Source organism: Scyliorhinus torazame, chromosome 3 (genome assembly GCF_047496885.1).
Source record: "Scyliorhinus torazame isolate Kashiwa2021f chromosome 3, sScyTor2.1, whole genome shotgun sequence".
Lineage (NCBI taxonomy): Eukaryota > Metazoa > Chordata > Chondrichthyes > Carcharhiniformes > Scyliorhinidae > Scyliorhinus > Scyliorhinus torazame.
The window spans coordinates 151,820,103-151,834,824 of NC_092709.1; the positions used below are offsets into that span (position 1 = coordinate 151,820,103).

A 14,722-nucleotide genomic window follows, 5' to 3' on the forward strand; every position below is an offset into this window, starting at 1 on the left:
CACAGTTGCTTCACAGCTCCAGGTTAGATTCCCGGTTTGGGTCACTGTCTGTGTGGAGTCTGCACATTCTCCCCATGTCTGCGTGGGTTTCCTCCGGGTGCTCCGGTTTCCTCCCACAGTCCAAAGATGTGCAGGTTAGGTGGATTGGCCATCTAAATTGCCCTTAGGTTAGGTGGGGTTACGGAGATGGGGTGGAGGTGTGGGCTTAAGTGGGTGCTCTTTCCAAGAGCTGGTGCAGACTCGATGGGCCGAATGACCTCCTTCTGCACTGTAAATTCTATGATTCTACAACAATAATATTAGTCATTGTCACAAGTAGGCTTACATTAACACTGCAATGAAGTTACTGTGAAAAGCCCCTAGTCACCACATTCCAGTGCCTGTTCAGGTACACAGAGGGAGAATTCATGTCCAATCCACATAACAGCACGTCTTTGGGAGGAAACCGGAGCACCCGGAAGAAACCCACCCAGACACAGGGAGAACATGCAGACTCTGCAGTGACCCAAGCCAAGAATTGAACCTGGAACCCTGGCGCTGCGAAGCAACAGTGCTAACCAATGGACAATATGGTTTCTTTCCCCCCAGAAACTGAAACTAGTCAGCTGTATATCAATTCAATACTTAAAAAGGCTCCCTTGCAGAGAATGATCCAGCTCTCCATTCAGGAGCTAAAAATGTTACATTTCAGCAACATCAAGTTTCATATTCAATCAAGCCACAAGATGTACATTCAGTTCCAATTTTCCTGACCACATTAGCACAAGACCAATGAGCCACTATAACTAGCTACAATTCACACCTATTACCTGCAAGCAGGCATACTTGCATTTTAGCCACAGCCTCCCTAATTGGTCAGCCAGCAAGAAAGTTATGACTTGTCGAGGAAATATTTAGGAACAAAAGAAATCATACTATACACCGGTATATATAGATGATAGGCTACAAGTGTGGAAGAGTGCAAAACTTAACCTTATTACATGATTAAGAAAATATAAAGCTGAGACCAAAGTCTACATCAGGCCTTTGTTTTCACATCTCCTAGTGGTTAAGGAAAGGAAACAGCATTAAGTGATGGTCCAGAACAAGGAAGAAAAGGAAATATCCATTTGTACGAAACCTATGGAAATTCTCATTATACCAAGAGGGAATTAAGTTGATTACCAACCTCTAAACTGGCCAAAACAACAAGCCTGAAACTCAACACAATTAACATGGCAAAACCTTAGTGAATACTCATCTGCTCATGCAAATCTCCCTAGTTTATTAAAATAAAGAGGTGCAAATAGTATTCATGGATTCATTTTGGCCACAATTAGCTCATAGGCCGCAGTAAACTGGTAACTGGGTTCGATTAATGCCATCTGTGTGCAGAATGTAACTAGATTGCAATATGTAACAGGGCTGCAACAAGGAAAAAAACAAATACAATTAAGTAGGTTTAATTAATAAAAAGGTGCACGAGCAAAACAACTATTTACATCTTTTCCAACACTATATACACAAGTTGATCAGTACTGAACAGTCAAAGCTATTAGATGTTTACAGATTTATATTTTACAGTAAGCAAATGAATTTGACAGCAGTGATTGAGACTTTATTTTTTAATTTCTCTCCAATTATAAGGGAGATTGATACTTTACACTAAATAATTACTTAAGTACACAGGAGTATTCTGATCATCCAATTAGGATATTGTCTTTGAAATATCGTGCATTATACTCTATAGTTTCCTTTTCAAGAAATTGAATTTTCACTAGTATTAAAACTACTGTTTTCAACAGCAACAGTTAATGCCCAACTTGGAGAAAATAGATAAAAAGATGCGGTAATACACCAGGTGGTTTGTCAAGCTATTAGTTTTCACCAAACTGCACATTTAACTGCTAAGTACAGAAATCTGTGCACAATTATGGAAATCTGTAGAGGCTTTTCAGTTTTCTGGTTCCACTATTCATCTCTAGATGTAATGTTGTCTAATCCAATGCTTCTTCCTTTTCTACTGATCTTCTTGGATTTCACAGTAGATCCTGGTGTTCGATTTTCACTGACCAACGTTGCTTTCTCAGCTAGTAGGCAGGAATCATCTTGTACCATTCTCCTCAAAATACCAAGCTTTGAACCAATTCGAGATTGTATATTTCTCCTTATGGTATCAGCAATACCAGCATCACAGTCAAATAATATCTTTACAAATTCGAAGTATGCCCTGTTTAAAAAAAGGACATCCACAGGTTAACATTAATTACTGACCTATTTCATCGAAGGAAAGTGTTAATTTCTTCACACTGTATTTAATTGTGCACTCACAAAACACACAGCTGCCTTCTGGAAGGTAGGATGCAGTGGTTTTAATTTGAACTTGGCCCAACCAAAATATTCAGTCTTTTGCAATGTATGTATAATGGTATTTAATGGAGGTGATGGGGGTCTCACCCACTGGAGAGCTGGCGAGAGCTATGTGTTGCCTCAGTTCAGGAAGGTTGGCCATTTAAGTGCTAATCGGGGACTTAATTGGGAATGGCAGGCCTTTCCCAGGATCAAAGGCCTTGGGGGGGGGGAGGGGAGGGGTAGAGGAGGTGGAGGTTCTAGCCTCTGAGAGTTGCCATTCAATCAGAGGTTGACTCATTGCTCAGTACTGCCACCAGGGAAGTGGTGGCCACTACTGGTACTATACCCAATAGACCCAGGAACAGGTGGTGATGTTGGAGGGAGTGTTGTAGGGGCTCACGGGAGAGTGAAGTATCAGCCGCAAGAGGAAGGAGGTGGCTCTTAGGAGGTCCCCTCCCCTTCCCATTGCAAGGTTCATCAATTAGGCATTCAATGTCCCCGGTACTTGGGCCTCTCCTCCCCCCCTCCCCCGATGTGTTGGGTATGCCGGGCCTGCGAGGACTGCGTTTGCTGCAGCAGTGAGAGAGACAGGCTTCCAACACTTGAAGAAATGCAACTTGATTTTATTGAACTCTTAACTATCATTCATACTTCAACTGTGGGTTGACACTATGCTGAGTTGACTGGAGACCTGAGGCTAACCTGACCAGACTATCTTACTACCACATGGTGTATGTTCTAGTTGCTGCTCATGGGCTCTGACTGTCTCAGAGGCTGGATCCCAAGAGAGCGGGAAAACTAGTGCCCTCTGGCTTTATAGTGGTCGTGTCCTGACGGGTGATTGGCTGCTGTGTTCTGTGTGTTCACTGGTCATCCTGTGTGTCAATCACTGCCTGTCTGTGCACCATCATATACCTGTGTGTATATTATGACCCCCCCCCCCCTTCCCACCGGATGCTCAGAGGAATGAACCTACTCTCTTTTTGCTCTCTCCTTATCCAGAAAAGCTGCATCGATGTACAGAAACCTGAATGAATTTGCAGTGAAAATCATTACAGATTGAAAGCAGAACTCACGGACTAACAGCCTACATGGAAGGAAGGTATGCTAAAAGGCCACCATCTAAATCAATGACTCACCTTTTTACTTATTCTTTTGCACACTTCTTTTTCCGTTTTGTTTGTCTGTCTTGTGTGTGTGCATAGAGAGCGGGGCAAGTTAGGAATGAGATAATAGTTAACCTGTTGTATTTTCTGCATATTTAATCATAGTTGTTATTAATAAAATAGATTGTGTTTAAATTTGCGAACCTGGTGGCTGGTAGTTATTGGGCAGCCAATGGCGAAAGACTATGGGTGTTTTTTTAAGAATTATTTATTAATTTCAATTAATAAATTGCAACTCCAGGTCAAGTGGGCTTGAATAGACTGCGGACTAGCTCAGGTGGGGGTTGTAACAAAATTACATATCTATATATTAGTGCCCCTTTAATTCAATAGACAGACTTCCCTCTTAACATCTGAAAGATGTGGTAGCAGCCTTTTAATTGCATCAGAATCCAATTACAACCAAAATAAATTTAAAATATACCCTATAGGGTTCTCTAAAAGGCCTGCACCCATCAAACATTATTTGGAATGGTAGCACAGGGATGTAACTGCCTTCAACATCATAGCAGCATTTATACAGAGTATGGTATTAAAGGAACCGTAGCAAATGGAGGTCAATGGGAAAATCTTCAGGTGGCAGCAGTCACATAGAAGATGGCAACAGTTGCTGGAGGCCAACTGTCCAAAACACTATAGGATTTCCACCTGATGATTCTTTGGTGCAACTACCTTTAGTTGCTTCATCATCATCATCCCTCAGCCATAAGGTTAGCAGTGGAGCTGCTCATTGATGCTACAGTGTTTGGCTTCACTCACACCTTTGCCAATAAAGTGCCCATACCAGCTTCCACTAGGACTTAGATAATATCTAGGCTTAGGCTGACAAAAACAATATTTGCATTCTGTATACAAAGGGAAATGAAGAAACAGGAAGAAAGCCAATAACTTCCCCTGAACTCCAACAGCACTGTTATCACTGAATCACCACCGTCAATATCCTTGGGACAAATGCCACCATTGCCCTGAAGCTGAACTGGATCAGCTACATCATGGTTGCAAGAACACAGATGAGTTGAGTAGTTTTGCTGTGGATGATCCTAGCCCCTTCGCTATTTACAAGGTTTAGTGTGACAGAATACACACATCTCAACTAGATGGATGCTGCAGCTCAACACCACCCAGAATAATGGCGGCAAGGTAATTGAGCTCAATATCCACCCCTTTTATTGTATATCATGTCAATGCCATGGAAACACCACCAGCTCCAATTTCCTCCCAGGTCATAAACACTGCTATGTGTCCCATCGGTATGTTTATGCCCCACAGGAATCAGTTCTCATCCTCACTTCATCTTGCCAATCAACATATTTTTCTGATTGCAAACACAGGAACTTAAGAATTGCCAGATAGCAAAAGAGCAAGGTTCATCTTGTTTGTCTGCTGCCATCCTGCTTGTTGCATGATACAATGATTGGAACCGTTTGTTGACTAATCATTACTTAGTTAATTAGTCAAAACAGGGGAAATCTGCTCAAGTCGTTTGAAATTTTACTTTTAAATACACCTATTCTTCCTAAGCAGATCACATTTACTCAGTTATATCTGAAATCACTCACTCGACATCCTAAATTTTCACGTTTTTCCTTTCTTCAGAGTTCAGTATCATACATTGGCATCTGCAACTCTTATAGGATGAAGGAAATAATTTTTTATTGTTTAAAAATAAATTTAGAGCACCCAATTAATTTTTTTTCCCAATTAAGGGGCAATTTAGTGTGGCCAATCCACCTAGCCTGCACATCTTTGGGTTGTGGGGGCGAAACCCACGCAAACACAGAGAAAATGTGCAAACTCCACACGGACAGTGACCCAGAGCCGGGATCGAACCTGGGACCTCGGCGCCGTGAGGCATCAGGGCGAACCCATTGCGCTACCGTGCTGCCCCCTGAGGAAGGAAATAATGAGTATACAACAAGAGCACAAAGGGTAGACTTTTATGATATAAATAGAACAGGAACACTGGGCCAAATCTCTTGTGGTGCAATGGGTATCATCCTTACCTTTGGGTCAGAGGACCCAGGTTCAAGTCCACTTTCAGGACTTTATGGCCACAGAAGGCATGTTCATAATATGGCATTATCAGTCTGGAAATCCCAATATACCTGATGGGTGGTCAGAGCGGGAGTGTTTCCTGGCAACCATACTGCAGAAGGAAACTGACGTACTTTGCCAAGCATAATCATGGACCAATCCAATGGAGATGTATGGTTGCCAATGCCCTCTTAGGGGTAGGAGTGCCTGAAAATCAACCTGGACACATGCATAATTTCTCTTCACTTCATCTTGACCGGATGAAACAAATTCACCCAAAATTCTTTGCACCCTGTACATGCTAACTCTTCCTAATCTGGTCGACTAACAGCAGTTGGACAAAACTTGCAGCTCAGCATTGGGATATACCTACCCATCAAACTAAATTGAACTTTTCACAAATAGAAATTTTCTTAATTGAGAAGTTTTGGGCAGTGGCATGATATTACAATTTGAGACAACAAGTCAATTTAAATCCCATTTCTCTTTGCTTATTATTTACAATGGCCCCAACTCTAAATAGTACAGATTTTAATCCAGCAGCAAAATCCACCTAGACAGATTAGGTCATTAAAAATCAATTACTTTCCATTCTATAAGTCACAGTGCTGTTCATTGTCCGGACATCTGATCTCAAGGGAGACTAATCTATTAGTTTTGTATACTTTGGCCGCAGTCAACCTAAAATCTATTAAGTATAAACTAGGTAACTCATTCCTGCACTTTCGAACACACTGAAAGCAAGACAGCTAGCTTTTTCTTTCCCCTTAAGGAACTAAAATTTAAATCCAAAATGGTCTTTCCTACGCATACCAGTTTAAAGATTGGTTGTTCCTGGGCCAATGATCCAAACCAAAGATTGTAAAGCAGGCCAAAATATTTTACTAGTGCACTAAGAAAACCACAAACATTCAAGAATCCAGCAAGCTTTAGTTGCAGTATCCACACAGAAAATCTAATTATAAAGACCATCACAAGTTTTTGTGTTGTACTTTAGTCTATGACACATTTATTGTACAGAAATTGAGCTGCAAAAGACAGGAGCATAATCAAGTAATGTAAGGAAATGCATACTTATTTTAAGAAAATTTAAAGTTACAATTTGGTGAAACTACAACAAACTCCACATACCGTTGGCAAGATATCCCCCTCGCCATTTGAGTTGGCAAAGTGTAAAATCCTTTGCAATAGAGACTCATTTACTACTGATACGGTGTTAGCAAGTTTTAAAGTTCCTTCTAGTGTGTATCACTGTACTTTATGCCAATCTTGGGAGTGAGCTTAAGTTATTTTTATTTCTGTACGAGCCATCCTTGCTTGATTAAAATTGCTCATTTTTGCCACATTATGTACAGTTTTGCCTTACAGAATTTTTTCTCCCCTGCTCAAAATCCAGGAGCCAGTCAACACCACACAAATGTAATTTTCACATGGAAGTTTGACAGTTCCCCTGGTTCATTTTCAGCCATCATTTTCAGCTAATTTGAAGCAAAAGGACAATTTGTTTTTGTCCATTTAATTTAGTGCACGCAGTCCACTTTAAAGGTTATACAACCCGAAGCCCAGTATACATAATGAATGCATGGAGAAAATCACAATATATTGCTCTCACTTCTGGGATTACTTTAATTTCAGCCCAAACTACCCATGGCTTCTAGGTACTTTACTCTAAAGATAGTAGGTGCAGGAAAAACAAAAATCCACAATTCTGCAAGGATTGCTCTTCCCAATATTGAAATTACTAACTCTGCTTTGAATCATATTATACTTGAACTGAAAGATCAACATTGACATTGGATGAGAAATGGGAGTAGGGAATAAAGCAAGCACCAGCATTCTTCTCTGTTGTTCAGTACAAGAATTGACAAAAAAAATTACACGTCAAATTAATTTTAATATTTTAATAATCTTTGATTGTCACAAGTAGGCTTACATTAACACTGCAATGAAGCCACTGTGAAAAGCCCCCAGTCGCCACACTCCAGCGCCTGTTCGGGTACACGGAGGGAGAATTCAGAATGTCCAAATTACCTGACAGCACGTCTTTCGGGACTTACACTTGAACAATTCTGCAATACTTCGACATTTACTGTGACATTTTGGCTGTACACAGATTCTTTTCCCTCCATTTACTAGAAAAAAAATTTAATTGACGACGAATCAATATAACTGATACAGAATCATGAACTGCAGATCATAACATATTGCTTGAAGTTATTGGCAAAAGAATCTGGAGAATAAAGTAATGAATTCAAGCTGAATTGCTGTCCCAAGATAAGCTAGCATGATCACTGTAGTACAAAGTACAACATATTACGGCAAATTATAATATTGGGGACTGGAACCTTCATGGAATTGGCAAGTTATTTACCTCGTAGAGCAAAGCCAATACATCCATGACAAATGTATATGCATCATTACTTAAACAATTCCACATTTGAAGTTTAGCCACTTATCTAGCCAAAATTCAAGCCATTTATCAAGATTCACTGCAGAAAGATGTGGGTCATCATTTAAGGAGCACTATTAACACTGCAGATACAGCCCACTTGTATTATTTAATCCTACTGAAAACAAAGTCATTTTGATCAAAAGTTGAATCATGCAAAAGACAGATTTAAGCAATTTGAATAATAGCACAGGAAATCTTTTGCTCTGAAGAAAAGTTCAAAGTGAACAGAATTTCAAATTACCAAGAATATGATAAATTGAAAGGATAAGGTGCCAAAGCGTTCTTCAAAAACTGGAATGCTAACATGGGACAATTGAGAGATTTTTTTCTTCCTTCAGATGAATGTAGAATATACACTAGCTTTTTACATGTTAACAGTAGAGTATACTGCAGTATTACCAACTTTCAATCTTTCAGGCTCAAACTCAGTGTTAAGCTGAATTCATTAGCTCATAAACACAAATTGTATTGTCATATCAAATCTGAGCATTACAGCTTTTTCCTTTTTGCAGTCAGTACTGCTTTCAAATATTTGTCCCTCAGCTGACCTGGCAAACTAAAACAGCCGCTGGTCTTCAAATTTAGGCAAATCTCAGGATTAACTTCTGATTTTCCTTTTTCTAAGCAGCTTAATTCTGATTGATTCTCTTTCCCCAACTCTTATTTGTGCTTTTATTCATCCAGAGGCATCAAGGGGCTCCTAACTCTTCCACATAGATTATTAAAATGTCTTCTTAAAAATGCTGAATGAGTACGGAGAGTTGCTCTGTCAGTTTGCTGCTCCACATTAAACAGACAATGGCTGTCCTAGACAGATATTATGTTACTTCAACGCATCATAACCCATGAAATCAATTGGAACAAAGAAAACGTCAACCAAAAGAAAAATTAGCCAAATGCCCTTTGACTCCAAAAGCTGTCCACATTTCAGTGACTGGATAACACAACTCTAATAAACCACCAGTTGCAGATATATTGGCCACTGACAAGCTGGTCCAACTCCCTTTTGAATGGAAGTCCACATTCACTGCATGTGTTGGTTAACTTGCTTGAGGGGCTAACAACTCTCAAGAGAACTACCTCCTGAATCATGTTTTATGTAAATTATGCGGTCTTCTCATCCTGCCTAGTGTATCTGGTGTGGAACTTATGCATCAATCTAGCGGCTCGAAGGCCTCTTAACACCTAGAGAACAATTTTCTGGCTGTGTTGCAACCAGCACCGATCCCGCTATGTTGGGAGAATAGTGGGAGAGCCTTAAAATGAGATTTGTGCCGAGTGCCAAACAGTTCGAGCGTGATCAGGATCTCACCCAGAAAGGACGAAAAATTGATCGCACCTCACTTGCATTCATTTTAATCTTATTAACGAGATTAAAGTAGAATGCAGCAGCCTCCCAGGAGTTACCCGGGCATCATTTAGTACTTTACAAACAGTGGGGACCAGGTGTCATGGACACTGAGGGGGAACAATGAGGCAAGCAGCCATCTCCATTTACCTCCATGCAATTCAAGGGCACTATAGCTGATGGCCCAATGCTGTTTGGGGGCGGGGGGGGGGGGGGGGGGGGGGGGGGGGGGGGGAATTCAAGGTGGTCAGGTTTGAGTATGTGTGAGGCATTTAAGCCATTTTTAAATCTTGTGGACAACCATAATTGGGCCAACCACAGCTGCAGCCTGACTGTCCTACCAAAATCTCAAAGGACAGCTCGTCTGATTAAAGTCCATTTCACCCCCCCTCTTGAGGTTTCAATCAGCTATGGGGAGCACTTTGTAGATGTCCTAACTATAATTTTCCAGAGTTCCCTAGATTCAGGAGAAGTCCCTCTGAATTGACAAACTGCACATGTCACTCCATTGTTTAAGAAGAGTGAAAGGGGGAAACCGGTTAGCCTAACATCTGTAGTGGGGAAATTGCTGGAGTCTATAATGAAATGAAATGAAATGAAATGACAATCGCTTATTGTCACAAGTAGGCTTCAATGAAGTTACTGTGAAAAGCCCCTAGTCGCCACATTCCGGCGCCTGTTCGGGGAGGCTGTTACAGGAATCAAGGATGTGATAACTGAACACCTCAAAAAATGTTGGTCCTTTAGGGAGAGCCTGCATGGATTCGTGAAGGGTAGGTCACGCTTGACTAATCTTACTGAATTTTGTGAAGAGGCGACTAAGGTCGTATACAGGGAAATATCTATGGATGTTATTTATATGGACTTCCAGAAGGCACTTGATAAAGTCTCACATAAGAGACTGATAACTAAAGTGGAAGCCCACGGATTTGAGGGCAAATTATTGACATGGTTAGAAAATTGGTTTGTGTGGCAGGCGACAGAGAGTGAGGATAATGGGCAATGACTCTAATTGGCAGGAGGTGACTAGTGGTGTAACACAGCGGTCGATGCAGAGGTCTCAATTATTTACATTATTCATTAATGACTTGGATGATAGCATAGAAAGTCATATATCCACATTTGCTGATGATACAAAGTAAGGTGGCATTGTAGACAGCCCAGATGATAGCATAAAGTTTCAAGGAGATATTGTACGAGTTTATCCATTTTGGACCAAAAAAGGATAGATCAGAGTACTTTCTAAATGGAACGAGGTTATGTACAGTGGATGACCAAAGAGACTGGGGGTTCAGGTGCATAGATCCTTAAAATGCCAAGAACAAGTGCAGAAAATATTCAAAAATGCTAATTGAATGTTAGCCTTTATATCTAGAGGATCAGAGTTGAGAGGCACATGGGTTATGCTGCAGCTACACAAAACCCTGGTTAGACCCCGCTTGGAGTACTGTGAGCAGTTCTGGGCACCACACCTCAGGAAGGATATTTTGGCCTTGGAGGGAATGCAACGTAGGTTTACAAAAATTATATCTGGACTATTGAGCTTAAGTTATGAGGAAAGATTACACAGATTAGGCCTATTTTTGAAATGAGGTGAAATGAAAATCGCTTATTGTCACAAGTAGGCTTCAAATGAAGTCACTGTGAAAAGCCCCAAGTCGCCACATTCCGGTGCCTGTTCGGGGAGGCTGGTATTTTTGCTAAAATTTCGAGGGCTTAAGGGGTAATCGGATCAAGGTATTCAAGATATTAATAGGGAAAGACAGGGCAACGACAAACTATTTCCACTGACAAACTATTTCCACTGACTGGTGATTCTAAACCTCGGGGGCATAGACGACAAATTAGGGCCAGACCATTTAGGAGAGATGTTCAGAAGGACTTCTTCACTCAAACCATTGTAGAGATTTGGAACTCTCTGCCACAAACAGCAGTTGAAGCTAGAACAGTGGTTAATTTTAAATCTGAGATAGACAGATTTTTGTTAAGCAAAGATATTAAGGGATTTGGGCCAAAGGCAGGTATATGGAGTTAGGCCACAGATCAGCCATGATCCCATTGAATGGCAGGTGGGACAGGCTCAAGGGGCGGAATGGCCTACTCCTGTTCCTATGGTTTTAATGTTGTAGTCTGCCTTCTTTTCTACCTCTGTTCTTGGGTGTTCACATTCCATTTCACACCCTGTTGACTGTGACCAGCTTCTACCTTGACAGCTGAAGGCTATCTCATAAGAGGGATTAGCCTTGTAAATTGGAATAGCACTTGACGGTCCCTGAACTTTCAAGTACCTCCTCGAAAGATTAGCTGGCCCATCTGAGGAGGATGATTTGTGGACTGGACGTCCTGCAACATTTGCTGCCTGAACAGTGTGCCTGTACTCTAGGAGCATCTGCACCATCGAGGCAGCTGCCAACACTCAAACAAGCAGGTGTCCACCACTGAGGATCCTCTCTCAGCCAAAGGGTAACTATCTGGATGAAAGACAGCTGAACACGACCTACTTATGTTGCTGACAGAGGTTTGGGATCTATGGAGCTCCTGATCTGGGTGGGAGAGAGTGTGCAGAGCGAGGTTTGTCAGCACAAAAGGCACGCTGGATGGCACTCAGAGAAGGAGGGACAGTCATGGTAAGTATGGGGGAGGGTTGCAACACGGACTCCCCAACAGGTTTTAAAGCACAGTGCAACCTCTGGCAGCCCAGGTATTTTCAGTATGATGGCATGATAGCAATAAGGTCTCAGGTTCCTAATGCTGAGTATCGACCACACCATAGATGTTTGTCGTCACAGTGACCCTGATCAATTTTGTGTCCCCTCAGTTCAGCGAATCAGACCACTACAACCAGTTGGCAAACATCATTATGCCTCAGCACTCTCAGTGACATCACTCTCCAAGTCTGGGTCAGGGGAAGGCTCCCTCAAAGGCAAGGACTGAGGGTCAAGGGCCAGGCAACGCGAGTTGTGGCCAAGGGTGCCGGGCACAGTGATGGGTGGCCAGCTGAAATGATCATGAGGACAAGAGATTGTGGGGAGGGTGAGTGGATTTGAAGATCCCAGGATGGAAAACCTAACTGATCGTCAGTATCATTCCTCAAAATCCTTCCAAATACAACAATGAATATTGGGATAGATCCTGCTGAGGTTGCTGTTATCCTGATTGTTGCAGCCGAGGCGGGCAGAAGTTGCCAAAGGCATCACGGTCAACGCAGGCTGGGGCCTGCGCCACATTGGCAGGAGTGTGCCACACACACACTCCACACCTGGCCACCCATCAGGTGGACGAGGGAGACAGAAGGGTACACTGATGACGAGCTAGGGCGTACAGGAGTCGATGGTCCGACAATGAGCTGTCGGACACCATGTGCCACAGATGTCTGTGTCTCAACGGGGAGACAGTGCGGCGTCTGTGTCTCAACAGGGAGACAGTGCGGCACCTGTGCCACATCGTCACTGACTCGCTGGGAGGAAAGCTGGGGTACTCCTTAGGTTCTAATTAAGTCGGACTCTAGGTTTTCGGCTGACAGAGCGCTCACACCCATCCTCTGAACAGGGTCTGCATCAGGGGCACCTTGTTTTGGCATTGTGGAGGGAGGGAGGGAGAGAAATGTTTGTGTCAGTGAGTGATGGGGCTGGCAGTCCAGGATGTATGTCACTGTGGGTTTCCTAAGCTTTCACTGCTGTATTTCTTGGGAGGCCCGTAGCAGGAGACTCAGACAGTCTCCCGAATTGTGATGAAGGAGCTGCGCTCTGAAAGCTAGTGATTTGAAACAAACCTGTTGGACTTTAACCTGTTGGTGTTTCAAGACTTCTTACTTTTCCGTAGTCTAGTTCTCATCTAGGTGTCTCCCCAGGATGCACTTCAGAGGTGGAGGTGGTCTGCTGCTTTCCGTGCCTTGTGGACTTTGATGCCCTTGGCGGTTATCCTCTGGAGGGCCTGGAGCCAGAGCATCCCAGCCAACTTACTCAGCATGACACCCTGTTTGCCCCACTGCCCTGGAGATGCGCCAGTGTCAGGAGATTGCGGGGGCGGGGGGTACAGTCAGAAGACCTGGAAACCGCCAGAGTTTCCTTGGTGGAAGACCGCAGGTTGGACCTTAATGCTTCCTCCTCCCTCAGGGTGCCCGTACGGCCCTGGGTGACTCCATGGGATGGAGGGGCAGCAGGTTTGAGCTCCAGAAGCCGGAGTCATCTGGTGCTATCAGTTCTGTTGGCCCCCCATTGTCTGCAACATGGTGTTGAAGCCCTCAGCAATGGTCCTCAGTGACTCGGCCACTCTCTGGAGTAACTCAGGAAATGTTCACTTGTATCTGTATGGATAGAGTTGAGAAATGCCAATGGGCAAAAAACATTAGTGAGTGTAATATATAGACCCCCAAACTGCAGTGGAGAGGTTGGGAATGGCATTAAACACGAAATTAGAGATGCACATAATGAGGGAATATCGGTGATCATAGGTGATTTTAATCTTCACATAGATTGGGTAAATCAAATTAGCCACAATGTTGTAGAGGAGGAATTCCTAGAGTGTATACGAGATGATTTTCTTGACCAATATGTGGAGGAACCAACTAGAGAGTAGGCCATCTTAGACTGGGTACTGTGTAATGAGAAGGGAATCACTGCCAATCTGGCTGTGCGAGGCCCCTTGGGGATAAGCAACCATAACATGATAGAATTTTTTATCAAGTTGGAGAGTGAAGTAATTGATTCAAAGACTAGGGTGCTGAATCTTAATAAAGGGAACTATGACGATATGAGGCGGGAGTTGGCCTAGATAGATTAGGGAGAGCTACTTAAAGGGATGACAGTAGATAGGCAATGGCAAACATTCAAGGAATGCATGGGGGAACTACAGCAAGTTCATTTCTGTCTGGCACAAAAGTAAAGGGGGAAAGAGGGCCATCCATGGCTTACAAAAGAAATTAGAAACAGTATCCGGTCAAAGGAAGAAGCATACAGATTGGTCAAGAAAAATAATAGGTCTGAGGATTGGGAGCAGTTTAGAATTCAGCAAAGAAGGATGAAGGGATTGATTAAGAAGGGGAAAGTACAGTACGCAAGGAAGCTTGCAGGGAACATAGACTGGCACGAGTTTCTATAAATATGTGAAGAGAAAGAGAAATGTAGGCCCCCGACAGACAGAAACAGGGGATTGCATCATAAGGGACAAAGAAATGGCTGAGCAATTGAATACATACTTTGGTTCAGTCTTCACAAAAGATGACACAAATCAGATACCAGAAAAGTTGGAGAATGAAAGGTTTAGTGAGATGGCAGAACTGAGGGAGATCAACATTAGTAGAGAAATGTGCTGGGAAAATTGATGGGATTGAAGGTGGCTAAATCCCCAGGGCCTGAGAATGTGCATCCCAGAGTACTTAAAGAGGTTGCT

The 14,722-nt window shown here is 42.7% G+C and overlaps 1 protein-coding gene across 1 annotated transcript in view; it reads right to left on the minus strand.

Moving 5' to 3' along the window:
• Positions 1–1,426: 1,426 nt before the first annotated feature.
• The window catches only part of LOC140408756 (stanniocalcin-like), a 42,513-nt gene continuing 29,217 nt past the window's right edge, over positions 1,427–14,722 (minus strand). Inside the window, exon 4 of the mRNA XM_072496395.1 lies at positions 1,427–2,209. Within this exon, the coding sequence (XP_072352496.1) occupies positions 1,951–2,209 (259 nt within the window). The 3' untranslated portion in view covers positions 1,427–1,950. The remainder of the gene's footprint in view (positions 2,210–14,722) is intronic.